This window comes from Cryptotermes secundus, unplaced genomic scaffold, assembly GCF_002891405.2.
Source record: "Cryptotermes secundus unplaced genomic scaffold, Csec_1.0 scaffold653, whole genome shotgun sequence".
NCBI classification, from domain to species: domain Eukaryota; kingdom Metazoa; phylum Arthropoda; class Insecta; order Blattodea; family Kalotermitidae; genus Cryptotermes; species Cryptotermes secundus.
The window spans coordinates 947,712-962,597 of NW_019736406.1; the positions used below are offsets into that span (position 1 = coordinate 947,712).

The 14,886-nt window shown below is 39.0% G+C and overlaps 1 protein-coding gene and 1 long non-coding RNA gene across 9 annotated transcripts in view; one reads left to right on the forward strand and one right to left on the reverse strand.

The window, feature by feature from the left end:
* The window catches only part of LOC111869898 (putative gustatory receptor 28b), a 64,226-nt gene that overhangs the window by 8,198 nt on the left and 41,142 nt on the right, over positions 1-14,886 (forward strand). For 3 of the 8 annotated variants that reach the window (XR_004513600.1, XR_004513599.1, XM_023861765.2), the window contains exon 2: positions 8,702-8,797. Coding sequence is in view for 3 of the 8 variants with exons in the window: in XM_023861765.2 (XP_023717533.1) it covers positions 8,702-8,797 (96 nt within the window). In the remaining 5 variants the exon portion in view is untranslated. Of the gene's footprint in view, positions 1-8,701; positions 8,798-14,886 lie in introns of those variants that run through there. The other 5 variants (XR_002843757.2, XM_023861763.2, XM_023861764.2 and 2 more) reach the window with 3 other exon arrangements.
* LOC111869900 lies at positions 1,175-11,540 on the reverse strand. Its single transcript, XR_002843758.2, has 3 exons — positions 11,222-11,540; positions 8,671-8,775; positions 1,175-1,746 (listed from the first exon to the last, which is right to left on the reverse strand). It is a non-coding gene; the product is annotated as an uncharacterized LOC111869900 (long non-coding RNA).

Here is a 14,886-nt window from a genome sequence, read left to right on the forward strand (position 1 = left end):
TATGTCTGATAACTTTCCAATCCAGAATGGTCTAAAATGAGATGCTTTATCGCCACTGCTTTTCAACTTTGCTTTAGAATATGCCATTAGGAAGGTCCAGGAAATGTTAAATGGGACACATCAACTGCTGTTGAATGCTGATGATGTGAATCTACTGGGTGATAACACAGATACAATAAAGAAAAACATTTACTTACTTGCTTGCTTATGGAGCTGAGCCCTCCTGGAGGAGAAGCCAAATCTGCAGATACTCAAGAATTTCCCAGCATTTTATGGGACNGGCACAGTTCAAATATTTGGGAACGACAGTAACAAATCAAAATTTAAGGAGACTGAATTTGGGTAATGCTTGCTGCCATTCAGTCTAGAACCTTCTGTCTTTTTGTCTTGTCTAAAAATGTAAAAATTAGAATATGTGAAACAATAATTTTGCCTGTGGTTCTGTATGGGTATGAAACTTGGGTCTCTGATATTAAGTGAGGAACATAGACTGAGTGTGTTTGAGAACAGGGGTGTTGGGAGAATATTCTGACAGAAGAAGGATGATGTGACCAAAGGATGGAGAAAACTGCATAATGAGGAGCTTCATAACTTGTACTCTTCTCCAAGTATAATTAGAATGATCAAGTCAAGGAGGATGAGATGTGCAGGGCATGTAGCACAAATGGGGGGAGAAGAGGAGTGCATGTAGGATATTGGTGGGAAAGCCAGAAGGAAAGAGACCTCCTAGGAAGATGAAAATACAGGAGGATGGATCTTAGAGAAATCGGATGAGGTGGTATGGACTGGATTTATCTGCTTCAGGATAGGGAGCAGTGGAGGGCTGTTGTGAACATAATAATGAGCCTTCAGGTTTCATAAAATGCTGGGAAATTCTTGAGTGGCTGCACAACTGGCAGCTTCTCCAGAAGGGCTCAGATCCATGAAGTTAGATAGTTCAAATTCTGTACAGGTCCTTATGGGCATATGGTCTGGGTAAATACTTCCTCTAACCAAAGGCTTCAAACCCTACTTATAAATGGAGGAATGTTTAACTGATTTTTAGCCAGTCTGTTCTCAGAATAGATCTATTAAAAATGTGGCAATCACCTTCTGGCCTGTGTGCACCAACATGTAGTGCATTAAACGAATTCGGTGTGTTCACAAGTGTTAACAAGACAATTGATTCAATTACTGCGTTTCTGGACATTATCCATCATCCTGTTTTTATTTGAAACACACAATATTTTGGAGACAGTTCTGTATCTGCCTTCAGGTGTAACATACTCAGTTGGGTCCAATTGACAGAGCTGGTCCCTATCTCCACACAAAAGCACCAACACAGGATATATAAACTAAGCACAGCACAAACTATCTGTGAGAATTAGGACAAATATTAAAAACATTTAAAAACTCCACATACATGAGACCTAGCGCCTACGAGTATGTCCATGCACTGTTTCATGGCTATTGTTCTTATAATCACAGTTCTATCAGAATAGAATTCATCACTAAAGAGAGAAATTCTCTGTATGGTACCAACATAAAAAAACAGTTTTCACACATAATCTACACAGGTCGGAGTTGTAGTTTTCTGACTTCTGCTGCGATAATGGGAGTCCAGATGGGAGAGACGTCCAAGCTGGGTTGACTGATCGGACTTCCCACAATACAGTGCAGGTTTCTTCAACAGTATTCCTCAGAGTTGTTTTTCCTAACAAAGAACTGGTAATGTGGGCTGTAAAACTCAGTTCAGATGCCAAATGCCTGAAAGTAATTTTTTGTTATGTTATTGTTTTTCATTTTTCAGTCTTTATGGTATGCATTCTATTGTGCATTGTTCAAATAGCATAAATGGGGCCATCTACACAACAATAATGTCTACAAAATGAAGATAGTGCTGCAATGCTGAACAGCACTACTACAGCGGGGCCCCGTCATATATGCAAAAACAAATACAGTGCACTTAAACTCCACAAATATGAAAAACAAAACTACCTGGTAATGACACTAAGAGAAATGAGTGCATAACCATATACACAATGACTGGAAAAACCAACATGACAGGACCCCTCATGTTGCATTGACTCATGAATTCACCAACCAAACAAACAACCATGATCATAACAACAACAATAAAAGTCTATTTTAGCCCAACGATCAATTTTAAGACTATTTAGAATCAACCCACAACCAACACATAATTAGAGTAGTTATTTAAATGAAAAATATTTTAAAGACTTTTAAATTAAATTTTATTTCAAAGACATGCTACATTAATATATTCATTAATATTAAATACAAAATGGTAATATATATTAGTCTTAATCTTAACTTAGGTAAAAACTGTATTTTACCCAACTGTTCGTGTCTGTTATTAGATTACATTTTACAAAAAGGTGTACTAGCACGCAAAATAAAAATAAATTGTAATATACTGATCTATATTAAAGTAACTCAATTCAGAAACGTAGATTGATATTCTTGTGGCTCGCCTGATGATGACCTATGAAAGGCTAAAACATGTAGTGCAACGCCTGTGCATCATAAACAAATGCTGATATGTTAGTATCTATTTTGTCCTCATTTTGTAGAGATTATTGTTGTGTAGAAGGCCCCATTTATGCTATTACTTCATTCTTCAGGCAGAGACCTGCAGAAGAAGTGGAAAAATCTTAGATACATTTTCAAAAGAAGCCTGAAAACATTGCAATGTTCAAAATCAGGTGCACCATTTTCAAAGATATATATAAAATGATCAATTGTTTTTGTTGTTGAGAACATTCACAGGAAGAAGGTAAATACAGGGTGTCCCAGGAGGAATGTGCCAAACTTCNTTTTTAAAAATAAAACTTATATTACCCTACTATAAAAATAAAGTTGAATTGTTTTATTATGTTCCAATACTTTGACTAACATAGCAATTGTAGAAGGCTGTGTAGTTGAAGCAGATGATGAGCATGAAGAAAATGAAGACATTCTTACAACTGAGTCAAAAAATGATATACAAAAACAGAATTGGTGCAATCAGGCATGGAAAAGAAGGCTAAAAGAACATTTGGAAAGTAAACTTCTTGCGATTCTTTCAAAATGTGAATTGCAAAACAGTAAACATGACACAGATGATGACCACTTAACTATGCTCCTTGTTGCTGCTTACGAAGCAGATGTCCTCCCCCCCTCCCCCAATTCAGCAGAAAGTGAAAACTACAACTGAACTATTACAAATTGTCCAAACTAATGTAATGAATACTACAACTCCAATTTTCCCCCAATACCAGCAGAGCACTTCATGTTTTGCTATGTCCTGACCTGCTGTCCCAACTATTCGGCATGGCTCCCTCACTGCAACCTCAAGTGGTACCTCTTGCCCAAGAAGTATGGGTACAATTGCCTAATTATAAAGACCTTTGTTTCTACCCTGCAAATTCCTCGCTCTCGTCCTCTCCGAACTCAACACTCCACCAAAAGTAGACAATACAGTAACCACACAGCAGTTTCTCTTCCACTGTAACTAATGAAGACCCTGAATTTTTAATATTATGTGACTTAGTTTATGAAAATCCTAATTTTTGTGTGTCATTTCTTTTCGTTGTTTTATATAATTCTAATTGATTGTGTTCATGTTCATTAATTACTGAATATCATTCTATTTTATTTTTTGGCTAATAAATAATTGGGTCTCTTATGTCTGCCTTAATGTTATGATGAGCCTTTCTTTTGATCCAGTACCATCTCTGCTATGGTTTCCTTCCTTCCTTAGATGAAACACTGACAAGACTGATGAATTCATCAAAAGATTTTACTGCCATTTGGTAAAAATTAAAAAATTCATATGGATGTTCATGTAATTTTCACAGAGTGAATGAAACTGGGTCTTATTTAATCTTTTACAATTTAAAGGATTAATACAAATTCTTAATTATATGCATTTTTGTTCCATCACAACTTAAAATATATCTACAATGTATATATTCCTTCAGATGTGACTAGTTTATTGTGATTACATGAATGACCTTACATTTTTTGGCATGTTTTGGTCATCATCATCAGATATTCCACCAACATTAATTCGAACTGCTGTACATATTCAAAATACAATATGATTGGCTCACAGATGGCGGTGAGGTTGTGAGCCTCACCTCCCGGCTGCCCTTTATCCCCAGGAAGATTCCTGGTACTCATTTCTGTTAAAAAGGCTGAGTCGATCCCTATGCTTAATAATTATTTGTAGAATAATTTTCATCCATGTTAGGTGGGTCCTTTGTCACCACGACATGGCACATCCTGAGGTTGTGGATGGAGGAGATGGCGTCCAGATATGGAGGGTAGCTGCGAATACACTGAATAAGCAGTTGCAGACAGCCGACAAGGTGTGGTCCTGCAGCTTGGGGGTTGGGCGTGGGGTTACAAACTTTTCACAATAAAAAATAAGCTTGTTACAAAAGATCACAAGAAGCCTTCAGTCTGGATGGATTCCTTGGATAAACGACCCAAGTGAAAGAAAATGGATATGAGATTTGCTACTTGGAATGTTAGAAGCATGCATAGGGAAGGTTCACTCAGGGCAGTGGCAGAAGAAATCTCAAAATATAAGATAGATTTAGCAGGAGTACAAGTCAGATGGGATGGAGGTGGCACTCAACCAGCAGGCAAATATACATTTTTCTATGGAAAGGGGAATGAGAATCATGAATTAGGTACAGGTTTTTTCGTACATAAGAGAATCATATCGGCTGTTAAGTGGGTAGCGTTCATTAGTGATAGGATGTCATACATAATACTAAGAGGTAGCTGGTGTGATATCATCATTCTGAATGTTCATGCCCCAAAAGAAGATAAAACTGATGATATGAAGGACAGTTTCTATGAAGAACTAGAACATGTATTCAATAAATACCCTAAATACCACACAAAAATGTTGTTAGGACATTTAAATGCCAAAGTAGGTAGGGAAGACATTTTTAAAACCAACAATTGGGAATGAGAGTTTACACGAAAATAGTAATGATAATGGAGTTAGGGTAGTAAACTTTGCCTTACTTACTTACTTACTTACTTGTAAGGCCACACCATAGCTCAAGCAGTTAGTTGCTGGCTTTCCACCGCGGCGGCCCGGGTTTGATCCCGGGTCTGGTCAAGTGGAATTTGTGGTGGACAAAGAGGCGCAGGGACAGGTTTTCTCCGAGTACTTTGGTTTCCCCTGCCAGTCTTCATTCCACCAATTGCTCCACAATCACCCTCACCTATCATCTCGGGCTGGTACAATAGGCCACCCCACTAGCAATAAAAAAATGCTTACTTATTTACTTACTTACTCATAGAGCCGAGCCCTTCTGGAGGAGCCACCAATTCTGCAGCTGCTCAAGAATTTCCCAGCATTTTATGGAACCCGAAGGTTCATTACCGTGTTCACAAGAGCCCTCCACTGGTCCCTATCCTGAGCCAGATCAATCCAATCCATAACATCCCATCTTATCTCTCTAAGATCCATTTTAATATTGTCCACCCACCTACGCCTTGGTCTTCCCAGTGGGCTCTTTCCTTCTGGCTTTCCCACCATTATCCTATACGCATTCTGTGTCTCCCCCATTCCTGCCACATGCCCTGTCCACTTCATCCTCCCTGTCTTGATCATTCTGATTATACTTGGAGAAGATTACAAGTTACGAAGCTCCTCATTATGCAGTTTTCNCATTTTCAAAACATCTATTTCCTATCTTTATATCATGATTTTGCCCTTAATTTTGGTGATGAGACAGCAACATGTACTTAGTCTTCTCAGTGTTTACTTCTAGACCAACCTCTTTACTTGCATCAATTAAAGTTTGTATGTTTTTCTTTATGGTATGTACATTTATCACCAAGTAGATTCACATCATCGTGCATAGGCCAACAGCTGATGTTTCCCGTTTAATTTCAGTCGCACCTGGTTTCCTTGGACCTTCCTAATGGCATATTCTAAAGCAAAGTTCAAAAGGAGTGGCGATAAAGCATCTTCTTGTTTTAGACCATTCTGGATAGGAAATTTATCAGCCAAATATTTACCTACACGGACTTTACTATATGGTTTGTTTAAACACATTTTAATCAACCTAACTAGTTTTATAGGTACCCCAAACTATCAGAATATTGTACAATACTTCCCTCCTAATCCAAAAATCTCCTGAAGGGAAGACACAATCAAATTGACCATATTTTTGATAGATATGGGACAGTATTCAAGTATACTTGATGTCCGATTGTTTGGGGCAGCAGATTTTAATACTGACCACTATCTGGTGGTGGCAAAACTTATAGACAGACTGGCAGTGAGTAAACAAACAATGCACAGAGTTCACATGGAGAGGCTCAAACTCAAGAAATTAAATGAGGTAGACGGCAAAGAGCAGTGTCATGTTGAAATCTCAAATAGGTTTGCAGCTTTGGAAAACTTAGACACTAAGGTGGATGTTAATAAAACTTGGGAAAACTATTAGAGAAAATATAAGAATTTCAGGCAGAGTCTAAGTTATTATGAATTGAAGAAGCATAAGTCATGTGAATGAATGATAGTCAGAATTATTAGTTCAAAGGAAACAAGCCAAATTGCAGTGGTTACAAGATCGAAGCGAAATAAATGGGGATAATCTGAACAATATAAGACGTGAAACCAGCAGACATTTCAGGAATAAAAGAAAATATCTGAAAGACAAAATTGATGAGCTTGCAATGAACAGTAAGAACAAGAACATTAGAGACCTGTATAGAGGAATAAGTGACTTTNCAGCTGAGCCATTAGTATCTGATTCCAGCCCATTTGAGGTTGAAATTGCTATTGCAATGATTAAAAGGTATAAATTGCCAGGTACTGATCAAATTCTGGTGGAACTGATTCAAGAAGAAGGTGAAATATTACATTCTAAGGTTCGTAAGCTGATTAATTATATTTGGAATAAGGGAGAAGTATTGTATCAGTTCACAAGAAGGGTGATAAAACTGACTAGTAATTATCATGGGATATCACTGCTATCAATTTTATACAAAATTTTATCCAAATTAAGTCCATACATAGATGAAATTATTGGTGATCATCAGTGTGGCTTTTGATGTAACAGATCAATACTGATCAGATCTTTTACATTTGTCAGATATTGGAGAAGGAATGGGAGTACAATGAGACAGTACACCTGTAATTCCTAGACTTCAAGAAAGCCTGTAAGTTAGGCGGGAAGTATTGTACAATATTCTCATAGAGTTTGGTGTACCCATGAAAAAGATTAGGCTGATTAAAATACATTTAAATGAAATGTATAGAAAAGTCTGTACAGGTATACATTTGTCTGATAATTTTCCTACAGGTATACATTTGTCTGATAATTTTCCTACCCAGAATGAGCTAAAACAAGGAGATGTTTTAACCCCACTGCTTTTCAACTATGCTTTATAATGTCATTAGAAAGGTCCAGGAAAACCAGGCGGGACTGAAATTAAATGAGACCCATCAGCTGTTGGTCTATGCTGATGATGTGAATCTACTGGGAGATAATATAGATACCACAAAGAAAAACACACAAACTTTAACTGATGCTGGTAAGGAGGTTGGATATAAACACATAGAAAACTAATGCATGACATAAAGATAGCTAACAGTTGTTCTGAAAATGTGGCACAGTTCAGATATTTGGGAACAACTATAACAAATCAAAACCTGATTAAGGTGGAAATTAAGAGCAGACTGAACTCAGGTAATGCTTGGTACCATTCAGTCCTGAACATTTTGTCTTCTTGTCAGCTGTCTAAAAACATAAAATTCAGAATATACAAAACTACAATTCTGCCTGTCATTCATGTTGGGTGTGGAATTTGGTCTCTGACATTAAGGGAGGAACATAGACAGAGGGTGTCTGAGAACAGGGTATTGAGCAGAATATTTGGACTGAAGAGAGATGAAGCAACAAGAGGTTGGAGAGAACTACATAATGAGAAGCTTTGTCACTTGTACTCTTCTCCAAGTATAATTAGAATGATCAGGTCAAGGAGGATGAGCTGGGCAGGTCATGTGGCAAGAATGAGGGAGAAGAGGACTGCATACAGGATATTGGTGAGAAAGCCAGAAAGAAAGAGACCACTAGGAAGACCAAGGCGTAGGTGGGTGGACAATATTAAAATGGATCTTAGATTGACAGGATGGAATGGCATGGATTGGACTGATCTGGCTCAGGATGGGGACCAGTGGAGGGTTCTTGTGAACATGGTAGTGAACTTTCAGGTTCCATAAAATGTTGCAAAATTCCTGACTAGTTGCACAATTGGCGGCTTTTCAAGGCGGGCTCAGCTCCATGTGTGAGTCAATAATTTTCATCTTAAAATAAACATAACAGTTCTACAATGTATTGTACATACATTTTTGTTACATTCTACCATGGCAACTTAGGGAGGACTTAAATTGTGTACCTTTCTTGGTTATGTATTTGAAACATAACTACACCGTTGTCAGCTGGCTATACTCTATTTAAAAGAACTTCAACTCCTCACTTTCATGTTTATTGTTACAAGATCACAAGACTAGCTTGGAATTTAAATCATGGTTCCTCCTCAGAGATGCTGACAATTCCTTAGCTTGAGAAGTAGGAATGGTTCTGAAAGACCTGCTTGATGAGAAGCAAGAGAAGATTTATACGATTTCATATTGTACTTTTGCATACTTACAGTTTTCAGTAAACTAATTCTCTCTCTACAGGTATAAAGAGTGACGAAGCCCATGCAGAGAATACGGCTGCTAGCATTAACATCAATGCGTACCCCAAGATTCTCCTGACAAGAAAAAATGCAATCGGTAAGGGAAGGACACATCTCATGGTTTCTCTTACATTATTCAAAATCAGCTGTAGTGTGGTACATATGAGGATATTACAAGAAGTTCTGTGATGACCTAATACCTACTTTTCTTTGATATGACACAGGGCACACAGAAAACCAACATGTAGAAAAATTTCTCCAATGTTGCGTGAGTATTTGTTTTGGCAGGAGTGTGTTTACCAAGTCATTACCTAGCAATGATAGGGGGGATACATATACAAATACAAAGAAAAAGTAGGCTAACAACAGAGAAACTGCTGGAGGCAGTGTTTTCTCTGCAGCCTATCCAAAGTTGTATAAACTGAGCTCCAATATTAAGGCTTTCAGAATTATGGTGGATACACAGACAAACACACAGTCACATAAACAGGAAGGTGACCTCATAAGACTCCTTTAATTTTTTTAAAAATAAGGAAAGTAGACTAAACTGTGTCTTAAGACAAACAGGATGGGATTGTATAGGTTAGGTTTCACTTTGCTTAGTGGGGGGTGGAGTCCAACTGGGTCCACTTGGCACGGCGGCCGCTGATTGGCCTATTGTACCTGCCCCGGGTGATTAGGATGATGGAGAATTTGGTGGAATGAAGACTGGCAAGGGAAAACCGCCCCAGCACCATTTTGTCCACCACAAATCCCACTTGACCAGACCCAGGATTGAACCTGGGCTGCCGCGGTGGGAAGCCAGTGACTAACCACTTGAGCTATATAGCCTTATAGATTAGGTTAATTTGGACCGGTGGTGGGCTTCTGTGAACATGAGAATGGACCTCCAGGTCCATGGTCCATCTAGGACCACCACCTTAGCAAGCAACAGTTTTTGGTAAATGGTTCTACTGAAATCTGTTAAGTAGCTTGGAATATGAAAACTTGGATTGACATCACTTCCATTGCATAACATTAATTTATTCATGTACTGCAAATAATGTATATGTATCCTTCGGAGTGAAAACATAATTGGATGCATTGATTTCTTGGTGGTTTCTTTAACACTGTTCTTAGTAACTCCAATATATAGCATCATTAGGATTATTAATGAATTACCCATCACAAAGGATGTGGATCATCATATAGACCTAATTTGAGGTAATGTTCTGGAATATATCCGGACAGAATGAGAAAAATAATGGAATGCCTAACTCAAGAGAGTTGGTTTCTGAGCATATTTGAACTCGGGGCCCTCCCGAATAAAAAGAATTGACCTCGATTAGAAAGAGCGACTTTGAGAATACTGAAACACAGTGCTTTTTAAAGCATATTCTAGTTAATGATAACATGATCTCTGACCTATGAAATACCTGAAGAGTAGTGTTTTCTGGAATCTGACGCAGCGCAGTGTGTTTATCAATGTTTTGGGGTTGAAGAGTAGATTGATCGAGCAGTCAAATATGCAGAAGTCATACTGCTTGACTGAGTTACTCTTCAACCCCAAAGGTGGAGTGGAGTCAATACTCTCCTTGGAAATGTAATGAAACTTGGGACAGAGTAGAAAGCTACTCTGAGAGGTACTTGGTCCTGTGAGATAAAAATGAACTGCCATGCTTTCATATCAATAAACCGTACGAGGGCAGCCCACTCCAGTCTTAAAACAAGCTTAAGCAGATTTAACATTGTGTTCACAGCTGAATGTGAATATGGTGACGGTCTGAAAAACGGAGGAACATATCTTCTTGGATTGTAAACTGTACAAGAACCAAAGGGCAACAGTGATGGACATTTTGTCTGAGAACAGCAAAAAATAATACCCAGAGTCAGTTACAGAGCTGTTAAGGTTAGAGGAAAAAAGATTTGTGCAAGGTGTCTGTTAATTTAAAAACAGAGGGCCATGCCATAGCTCAAGCGGTTAGTCGCTGGCTTCCCACCGCGACGGCCCGCGTTCGATCAAGGGTCTAGTCAAGTGGGATTTGTGGTGGACAAAGTGGCGCTGGGGCAGGTTTTCTCCGAGTACTTCGGTTTCCCCTGCCAATCTGCATTCCACCAATTGCTCCACAATCACCCTCACCTATCATCTGGGGCTGGTACAATAGGCCAGAAGTGGCCGCAGTACAAGGGACTTAGTCCCACCCCTCTAGCAACAAAAAAAACTTTAAAAATAAAATTCCTAAATTTATTAAAAGAAAAAGAAAAGGAAGTGAATGTACAAATTACTAATAATATGTTCTTACCGTTAAGTGATATATTCAACAATCGCGGGGTGACCGCTATGATAGAATAAGATGTTTATAAGACTGTGCTACAGAGGGACTGTTGGGCATTGCCTAGGCCTGTTTTGTGTATACATGATTTTTCCAAATACATATTAAAAGTCACGAAACTTGTATCACACTACACGATATCACATCCCAGAAAGCAGCACTCTTCATTGTGACCTCTGAGAAAACATAACATCTCACATACGGCCTACCTTCTTTTTCTTCCGTTATTTTCTTCTACTTTTTCCATCATTTCTTCGAACTCTTTCTGCTCGCCTTTGCATCTGTCACCTTTAGTCGGCGCAAAGGTTCTCGGTATCCTTCTTAAAACTTGTTCATCACCCATCATTGCAGACCTTGCAGACTTACTTCCGACCCTTCCGACGCACCCAAGCTACAGAACTACTATGGAAGACGATGAAGAAACCTCATATCTTACATACTATGGAAGACATTTGCAAGCTGTGATCAGTTGCTAGGAAACTGCTAACGGAAGTCACCCAGTCACGGCCTCCTTCGTTGCTAGACGTAGCGAACGTAGCGATTACTATGTTCGTTCTTCTCCAGCTTGATGCTTCCAAGACGTATACCCCCCCCTTTTTTTATCAATTGTAGTGCACCATTAGTTATATTTTTCCTTCGCCTACTCGACAGTTTGTCTGTCTGTCAGCCCATATGTTAATCCCAAAATAACTAGATTGATGTAATTTAATTTGTATTGCTGGATTAATTTAAATTTGGTCTGTATAAATTGAAAGTAAAAAAGTAAAACCAAATTCGAAACAAAAAAAAATCGTTATTTGGAGCTCGAAGAGTGAAGACGTGAATACACAAGCTTGTGATTCGTTACCAGGATACGCCTAGAGAAAACATTATACAGGCGTAACCATTGTTGAGAGCGATAACCTAGCAACGAATAGTGAAAGCTGACTGAGAAGACTTAGTACTGTCTTGGAATATAATAATTAATTTTGTTTTCTACTGAAACTGCAGAAAAAGAACTAATAAACTACCTTTGTGTGAGGCGGCCGGCATGTGGGGGAAAAAAAAAACCCCACAAGAATGAACACGTTCTAAAAATGCACCTTACGAAAATTAGCTTTTATTTAAAATATTTGTTGATTTTAGTGTGTATTTAACGAAGTGCACAGGAAATACTTCGTACTACTACATAGTTTATACCAGAGTGCAGACAGCTTTCATTTTCGTTCTTTGGCATATTGTAGTCTTTTTAAGTTTATTGTTCAACGCGCTATCAGTATCGAGATTATATAGCGTCAATGATGGGATGATTAGCGAATAGGGAACAATTGGCGGAATGAGACCTTGCAGAGGGAACCGGAATACTTGGAGAAGACTTGCCGCAGTGTCACTTTGTCCACGACATATCCGACATCATCTGACCTGGGATCGAACCCAGGCCACCGCGCTGGTAAGCCGGCAACTAACTGCCTGAGTTACGGCACGCCATAATTGGAATTTTGAATTCTCATTCAACTCTACTTGCATCATGTAGGTCGATACAATGCAAATATTTACTGTCATGAGATAAACTTCTTTCGTCCATCCATTTTTAGCCTACTATTCTGAAGAAATAAAAGTAGGTTTGTGAAATCAGTTTTCTGTGTGTCGCCAGCCGCTTGAAAGCCGCAAGAGTGGAGCAGAAGAGATGACCATTACTAGGCAGCGGCTCAGTAAACACATTTCCGCGGCAACGAATACACACGCGACAGTAGAAGAACTGTTGGACGTGGTGTTTTCTATGTAATTCGTGTCGTATCAAATACTTATATGTACTGAAAGGAAAGTATGCGAGAACCCGTGTGTAGGTGGGGTCGAATACCTCCACCGTGACCCTGCGAGTCGTAGGAGGCGACGAAAAGGCAAGTCTCAAATCTGAGAGAGTAAAATATGGTCGCGAGTCTCAAGGGACTCGGACCCGAGAAAGACTGTGCTGGCAAGGACCAGCAGCATATATAGAAGACAGACCCGTCCTCTCGTCAGAGAGGGCGCCCCACAAAAGCAAGGCCGTAAACGCCAAACAGTAATAAATATCTGGTCATGAGCCCCAGATAAGGCTCGACACCAAGACCTACTGACTGACTGACCGACCGTCAGTCGCAATGTGACTTTGACTTCGAAAGTATGTGAATAACAGTCGATGTATAAACGATACGCCCCAAACACCTGGTGTCTATCTAGGTCTTTTTGCCGACGACACCTGTATATATGTGACAGACCGCAAAGAGGGTTATGTTCTCAGAAAGCTGCAGCGAGGTCTCAGTGCTATTGAGACGTGGTGTGATCGCTGGAACATAAAAATCAATGAAGATGAAACTCAGGCAATCTACTTCTCTCATAGACTTAGGCCCCCTCAGACTCATCTTACATTGAGTGGGCAGAATATCCCCTTCGTCAATCATGTAAAGTACCTGGGCGTAATTTTCAATAAGAGGATTTCATGGAGACTTCACATAGAAATGATTGAAGCCAAGGTCTTCAGTACATTTATTAGAATTTACACTCTATTCAAAAGTGAGCCTTTAAATGCAAACATTAAACTAACCCTCCATAAGGCATTGATCAGATCAGTAATGACTTACGCTTGTCCTGCCTGGGAGTTAGCTGCAGACAACTGTCTCCTAAAATTGCAGCGCATGCAAAACAAGGTTTTGCGCACCATTGGAAATTTTCCAAGGTGCACACCAGTCTGCGACTTGCACACGGCTTTCAACCTTCCTTATGTATATGATTATATAACAAAATTGTGCAGACGACAACCAGAAGTCATACAAAATCATGAGAATGAACATGTTCGTGTTATAGGGCAAGGTGAAGCCAGACACAGAAAATATAAGAGGCTTAAACTTGGCGGTGGTAAAGCTTATGACAGTTCAAATGACTAAATTGTCGTTGTATCATAGTTAGGCATGATCTGCTCTGTAAAGCCTGTACTGACAGGGGACTTGTGTGTAGTGCAAAAGGAAGAATTTTCGATAACATGTTATAGGTGCGAACTATACACTTGACGAAAGGTAGAGTGTATTCAAAAGAGACAGACCCATCTTCTCGTCAGAGAGGATGTTACATAAGGACTATTACCGCAAGCGTTACGTTGGGAAAAAAAATCTCTGGTCGTGGGCCTGACGCCAAGACGAACTGATTGGCGGTAAACCGCCAGTCGTAAAGTAACTCTCTCTCTATTCTTCCCTCGGTTGTAGAAAGCCGAGTTTAACGGCTGTGGGCATCTTTTTTTATTGTAGAAAAAATATGGTAAATACAAAAAAGGCCTAGGCATTGCCCATCCGGCCTTCTGTAGCACATTCTTATAAATATCTCATTCTATTACAGCGGTCTCACCGCGATTCTTAATATAGATCTTAACTTAAGCTGAGAGTATCCTGTTAATGATCTGTACAATTACTTCTTTTGCTTTTCTTACATATCTATTTTATATAAATATAGGAATGTTTATGAAGTAACAGACGCCTTGCACAAATCTTTTTACTTCTAGCCTTAAGAGCTCTGTAACTGCCTTTGGGAATTATTTTTTGCTGTTCTCAGACAGAATGTTCATCACTGTTGCCCTTTGCCCCTCGTACAGTTTACAGTCCCAGAAGATATGTTCCTCCGTCTGCAGCCCGTCACCACGTTCACATTCGGCCGTGGTCACAAAGTTAAATCTGTTTAGGCTTGCTTTAACTGTTTGAAGGGCAGGAATATTTTTTTCAATTAAGGCATGACAAACTTAGGTAATCAATTAGATACTTTATAGACAAACATATTTTTCCTTTAAACATTTTCTCTAATTTGTTTACTTTTTTATTTATTACAAACTGAAATGTGGTTATCTACACTATCCACCGCCCTCTAATAA